The 6,279-nt window shown below is 38.2% G+C and overlaps 1 protein-coding gene across 2 annotated transcripts in view; it reads left to right on the top strand.

Annotated features, from left to right (window-relative positions):
* Positions 1-2,529, top strand: part of VMP1 (vacuole membrane protein 1) — a 126,133-nt gene extending 123,604 nt beyond the window's left edge. For both annotated transcript variants that reach the window (XM_027870588.1, XM_027870589.1), the window contains 2 exons: positions 432-534; positions 1,678-2,529. In XM_027870588.1, coding sequence (XP_027726389.1) covers positions 432-534; positions 1,678-1,821 — 247 coding nt within the window. In that variant the 3' untranslated portion in view covers positions 1,822-2,529. The remainder of the gene's footprint in view (positions 1-431; positions 535-1,677) is intronic.
* Positions 2,530-6,279: the final 3,750 nt, after the last annotated feature.

Raw genomic sequence — 6,279 nt, 5'->3', positions numbered from 1 at the left:
CTCTCTCTCTCTCTCTCTCTCTCTCTCTCTCTCTCTCTCTCTCTCTCCCTCTCTCTCCCTCTCCCTCTCCCTCTCTTTCTCTCTCTTTCTCAGGAAACAGCAGGAACAGTGTTAGACTAGAATGTGCTCCCAGTGTGCATTTCCTTCTTTCTCACAATCAGTTTGCTGGGAGCAGTTTTTCTCACCCATTTATATGGGGAAGGGGAGCTTGAAGGAAGACATTTTCCTCTCCAGAAAGATTATAGATTGTAGAACCAGCTCTTTGTATCTTGGCTTTTCTCAACTCATCTTTCTTCTGTGTTTTATGGTTTTCATTTTTCCTTCCTTTTATCTTTTTAAACCTGGGTGGTAAGTAGAGCAGATCTTTAAAAATTCTTTTTCTCCTTTCTTCCCAAATGTTTTCTTTTCCATGGGCTGTACCCTATCTCCAGGGCTGTCCCCAGTCTAGGTCCTTCTCTGCAGAAACCTTTCCAAGAGTATTTGGAGGCTCAGCGACAGAAGCTTCACCACAAGACAGAGGAGGGTATGCCACAGGTGAGATTTTCAAATCATTCCCTTCTCTTTACCTCTGCCAAAGCATTTTTAATCAGAACTTGGCATTTACTGCTTCTTCCTTAATAGGAAGGAGAAAATATGAATCTTTCTTAAACTGAAAAAAATAAGTTGCTTGTTTCAAAGTAATTAGTATGGGGCTTCTTTGCCTAAAACTAGGTTAGGAATTCCTTTTATCTCATATAGGTTTCTTGACAAACTAAATTTTTGATTTTTGATTGTTCTTAATATGTAAATTAGTATTGTTTATAGTAGAACTGTTTGTGTTTTTCCTAAGTCATAGACTTTCTGAATACATTACACAAAAATCCACAGCCTTGGGTAGTAATGTGTTGAATATAATTGTTATCATTAATAAAAATGGCTCTTTTTATTCTTAATGTTCTCCTTGGCTGACAAGGAAGCAATAAAGTTTTTTAATTTACCAAGTCCTTGATCATAATATAAATCATAAAGCTCTGCTAGACTCTGATCTTTGGCTTCTAGAACCACATTGGTGATTCTCAGAAGGAAAAAGCCCAATTTCTTATAAAAAGAGGATGACTGAACAGAACAGGAACTAGAAAACTAGGAAAAAAACTTGTATTTAATGCATCTGAAGGGATCATCATGTTGTCCTTTGCTGCCCTCACTTGACAGAACTAGGTATTTTAAAGTATATTTTTAAAAGTCTACTTGAGCATTCTACTGGGAAAGAAATGTTGAAGTAAGAGCAAAACCCTACAGTCTCCTCAATTTTATAGTTGTAGATATTCCATTATTATTGAACTATTCTATATAAAAGTAATGGCGACTCATTTGCATAGTGAATGACTCAAAATGACTTCACCCTTCGCTTATTCCTAACCCAATAACAAGTTAATACAAGCAGAATTAAGGTTTTGGCCATGTGACTGCTAGTCATCATTATAGGCCTTTTTAGGCTCAGGCCCTTGCCAGTCACTTTGGGTATAAGAAGGCATGTGCACACAAGCCGGAAGGGGTAATGAGTTAGTATCTGTTCCCACTTCAGTTTGCTCCAATGGTCAGGATTGTAGAAAGGTTCGTTCAGAGTTCTTATTCTTTTTCTGTTGCCCTCCACTAACAAGGATTTTCTTGATTTTTTTTCTGTGTTTATTCCTACAGGGGGCAAACTGGTTATCCTGGATGTTTGAAAACCTAGTCATTGTCATGGTGTGCTACTTCATCTTATCCATCATCAATTCCATGGCACAAAGCTATGCCAAGCGAATCCAGCAGCAAATGTACTCAGAGGAAAAAACCAAATGAGACCAAGAGATACAATTTAACATACTCATTCACAGAAACTATAATTGATGGGGTCTACTTAAATTGGCACTATTGTAAACAGGGAAATGGTTTCCAATTTACAAATTTTACTATTTTCAACCATTTTCCAAACCAATAATTTTTTGGGGGAGGGTGAAGAAAAATTTTGTTTTTGAAAGCAATTAGTCTATACTTTTCATTGACAGACTTGTATGTAAAGGTAAGGTATATAGTCTTCTTAATTCAGTCTGAGTTGGATGGTGTGTGGCATTTAATTTCATTTTAAGTTACTTCCAAAATTAATGCACAGCGTATAATTAGAGACTCAAGCCACCTCCCTCAAAAAAAAATTTTTTTTATTAAGTATATTAAGTTTTTTGGCTTGGCGTAAGTGGACATTTTCTTTTTCTAAATCATCAAAATGTATGTAAATGATAATAGATTGGATAACAGTCTTGCATGTCTATCATGATGATATTTAATATTCCATCCTGCCCAGCCCTCTTCACCCAATCAGAAAAAAAAAAATGTCATTTTATGATGCATTGCACACCTCTGGGGTGCCTTTTACATTTTAAGACAGTGTAAGCAAAATCTACTTGGTGCCTCATAAATGAGCTGGCACCATTTTTTATTCTGTATATTTAGAATGAAGTCACCAAAAAAAAACAAACAAACTTTATAAAGTCATCTTTGATCATTCCAGAATTGTCTCTGTCTTCTTGAGTGGTTTTTTCACTGTCTTTTAGCTTTTACCACCTGACTGGCTGCCTTGTCCTGCCTGCAATCTCTGTCTCATATCTCCAACTAACCCAAGAGAAAAACCCAGTAGTCTGATACCTTTTGTATTTTAAATTGTAGGCCAGAATGGTACTCAAGTTGGGACTTTGCCTTGCAAAGAATTTTGGTTGGCTGTTTGGGAAATGGTTGTCTGTTGATTTACTTCAATAGAAAAAGGTGTCAGGTTTAACAGGCATGATTTGCTTTCATGATATCAAACCACAGAAGAGGAATTATTTCATTTTTTAAAAATGTCACGCTTATACTATAATTTTTTAAGTTACGTAAGCTCTGATTCTAACAACCATGAAGTTGTGCCCTCCTCTAGCTATTTCCATTTGTATGATGTTGCTTCCAGAGATTTCTGGCAGATGAGACCTGGTCCTTTCATATCAACTTTGAGAGAAATGATCATTCTTTTTTCCTTTAGGAAAAATAATCTGGGGTATTTGTTTAGAATAGAATTTGGATTTTAACCAAGCAGACAGATTACATTTTCCCTCAGGCTCATTTCAAGTGAATTTGGTTTATGTATGTTCCATCAAATCCTGCTTGAATATCCACTTTGTACCTATCTTCGTCCGTGACATCTCCATGGCTGTACCATCCTGTCGGATAGCTTATCAGACTGATGTTGACTGTTGGATCTCATGGCAACAGCAGTCGATGGGCTGTCTGACATTTTGGTATCTTTCATCAGACCATCCACATCAAACTTTGTTTCCATTCAAACATCAACCAGCATGATGATTTAAATCCAGAACTTGAGTACATGGCAACATTTTGGTGTCACAGTGGAGCAGCATAAAGGGGGACAGATTCGGAAGATTTTTGATATTATCTTCCATGACCCAAGTCAGTAAATCAGTTAAAAGGTTTGTAATGCAAGAAAATGGCTTCCTTTTTGAATATCCAAAGTCGTTTGTGGTTTTAGAAGGGCTATTGCTTTCTTATTGTGCATGTTTCCCTCCCCCTCTCCCCCCAAGGAATTTTTAAAAAGTGTAATTTTGCTTTGGGTCTTAAATATATCTAAAAGAGATCTTCTGGTGCACTAAAGAACTCCATCCAAAGGGATATCATGACTCCATATGGGAACCAGCAAGAGCAGTTGAGCAGAACTGTAATGTCTGATCACTGAGGGCCAGAGAGAGGTTAAAGACCTTTCCAAAGTCACACAATAATAGGGATTCAACTCTTATCTATAAAAGTGAAGTTTGGATTTTTGTTGTTACTTTCCAGGTGATGATCCATTGTTTAATTTACATTCAGAGTTTGGTCACTCTGTTAATAAGCCTGTTCTTCAGAGTGACTTGGGTTTTCTGGTGGTTTTTTTCTTTACTAAAACATTTTCTAGTCCTTGAAGGTCTCATTCATCTGAATTTTGAGTGTGCTTTCAGAAGGGAAGAAATCATGCCTTCTGCATTTATACACATCAGTGGGGGATTTGAAGTGAATTCTGTAGTGACAACTTTCTATTTTCCAGACCTGCATGGAAACCGTTAGATGATTCAGCTTATGGATAATCCAAATGAATCAATCTTGAATGCCGTAGCTGCTCCCTTCATAATCATCTGTAAATAATCAGATGTCCCAGCTCTAAATCACTTAATTTCCCTTGCTGGTTGTTATCAGAAGCTATGATGTCCCTGTGTCCACTAAAGTAGACAAATTAAAAGTGGTCCCTGGATTTTCTTTCTTAGCAAGCAGTGGAGGATATCTGTATATGAGTGGTGCCTAACTTAGCGGGAAGAAGGGGTTTACAAATGGATATCTTTATGTCTGTACAAATTAAAATAAGAACTTGTCAGTATCTGTGGGAATTTGTTTGTGGCTCATTCACATCAAGTCTGTTCCATTCCTGTTCTTTTCCATGCATTGAATTTCTCTTCATGCCCCAAGTGTCTGAGTCATGTCATGTTAAGACATGTTAAGTGTTAAGACGACACATCAGAGAAATATCCTCACAGAATAACATCCCATCTTCCAATGCAGCAAAAGTCACTTTTAAAAAATATTGTTAGTCAACAAGCATTTATTAAAAACACTGTGCTAAGCCCTTAAGGTTCATAGAAAGACAAAAACAGCTCACATTATAATGGGGGAGACACCATGTAAATAAATGGGGACAGACAAAAGGCATAGAGTAGATGAATAATGCAGGGAGCGTTGTAAGAAAGACTTCCTGAGGAATTGGAGTTTTGTGGGGATTCAGCTTTTTGGGTACATGTCAGTCACAAAAACTGCCATGAAGACACTTTTTGAGGTAAATTCCTATACTGTACTCTTACTGGTTCCCAATGTGAGAGTTGAACTCTCCTTTATTTTGCCTTCCACTGGACTGGTCCAAAGGGTGCCAAATGTAAACCAGGTCATTTGGATACATTCCTAAAACTTTGAAAGACAACAGAATAGCAACCTTTGTAGACTTTTGAACTCAGCACATAAAATGGTGTGATTTTTCAAGCATATCTCTGGAAGATGAGATTGGGCCAGAGGCTGTGTATTGTATACAAGGAAGTGATAGGCCAAGAAGAAAAGTGTTGATTCTTGAGGGACCAGGAACCCAAATTATGATATTTAAGAGCCAGTGGGTCCTGCTTATGCACATAGGCTAGAGACTTCCTAGGCAGCTAGGTGGATGCAGTGGATAGAGCACCAGGCCTAGAGTCAGGAAGACTTCCTGAGTTCAAATCTGGCCTCAGACGCTTACTAACTACGTAACCCTGGGCAAATCACTTAACCCTGTTGGCCAAAGTTTCTTCAACTATAAAATGAGCCTGAGAAGGAAATGGCAAATCATTCCGATATCTTTGCCAAGAAGATCCCACACGGGGTCACGAAGAGTTGGACATCACCGTACAACAACAGAGATTTAACATCCTCCTCCGCTCCCTAGGGCAGGTAGACCCAGTTCTTCTTCACGGCCTCCTTTTAGGATAGTTCTACTGAATTTCCAATGGTAAGTATTCCTTATTGAGCTCCCTAGAAGCAATTAAAGAGAAAACATTGTGAGATGGTCAGATAAGGTCCTTTCTCCTGCATCTCCACAAAAATAAATAAATAAAAATTCTAGTTAAGGTGGCTGGTTTGCCTTGTTTGGTAAAACGTTGGATTTAAACAAATAACCTGCGTGTATTTGCATATTCTTACAATGTTCCTAAGAGGGATTAGAGGAAAAAACCTTTCCTGGGCGGCTGCTTACTCATCTCTTTAGAAACGCTTTGTGCTTTGTGGCAGTTATGTGCCAACCATTTTCTCATTCCTTTTGACCCAGTAGCCTTGGACAGTTTGTTTTGTGGTTGTTGACACGTGATGAGTCAAAATTTTTTTAAATTGCCCCCACCCTCCAACCAGACATACTTGAATCCTTAAGAACTGTTGGATTGGAGGGATGACGAGGATGCTATCCTGAGCCTCAGCTCAGAGAAAGGGAAGTCGATAGGAATGGGAAGCAGCCGGATCCACAGGTTATCCACCACTTTTGAAATGTTGGACATCTGTTCCTCATAATTTAAAATGAACTTCAAAAGTCATGAGGTTGCTTGGTTCTGTGGTTATTATTGTGCAAGTCAGTGGTAGTACTTTTGCTTCTCTTAGGTTTAGGAAGCTTCAAGTCAGATTCGAGGAAGATGACTTTGGTGCGTGTTTGAGATAGAGTAGGAACAGTGCTGCTTTGAT

This window comes from Vombatus ursinus, unplaced genomic scaffold, assembly GCF_900497805.2.
Source record: "Vombatus ursinus unplaced genomic scaffold, bare-nosed wombat genome assembly UNPS02014797.1, whole genome shotgun sequence".
Classification (NCBI taxonomy): Eukaryota; Metazoa; Chordata; class Mammalia; order Diprotodontia; family Vombatidae; genus Vombatus; species Vombatus ursinus.
Note: the sequence above shows the minus strand (reverse complement) of the source record. Positions and strands in the feature narration are given on the sequence as shown.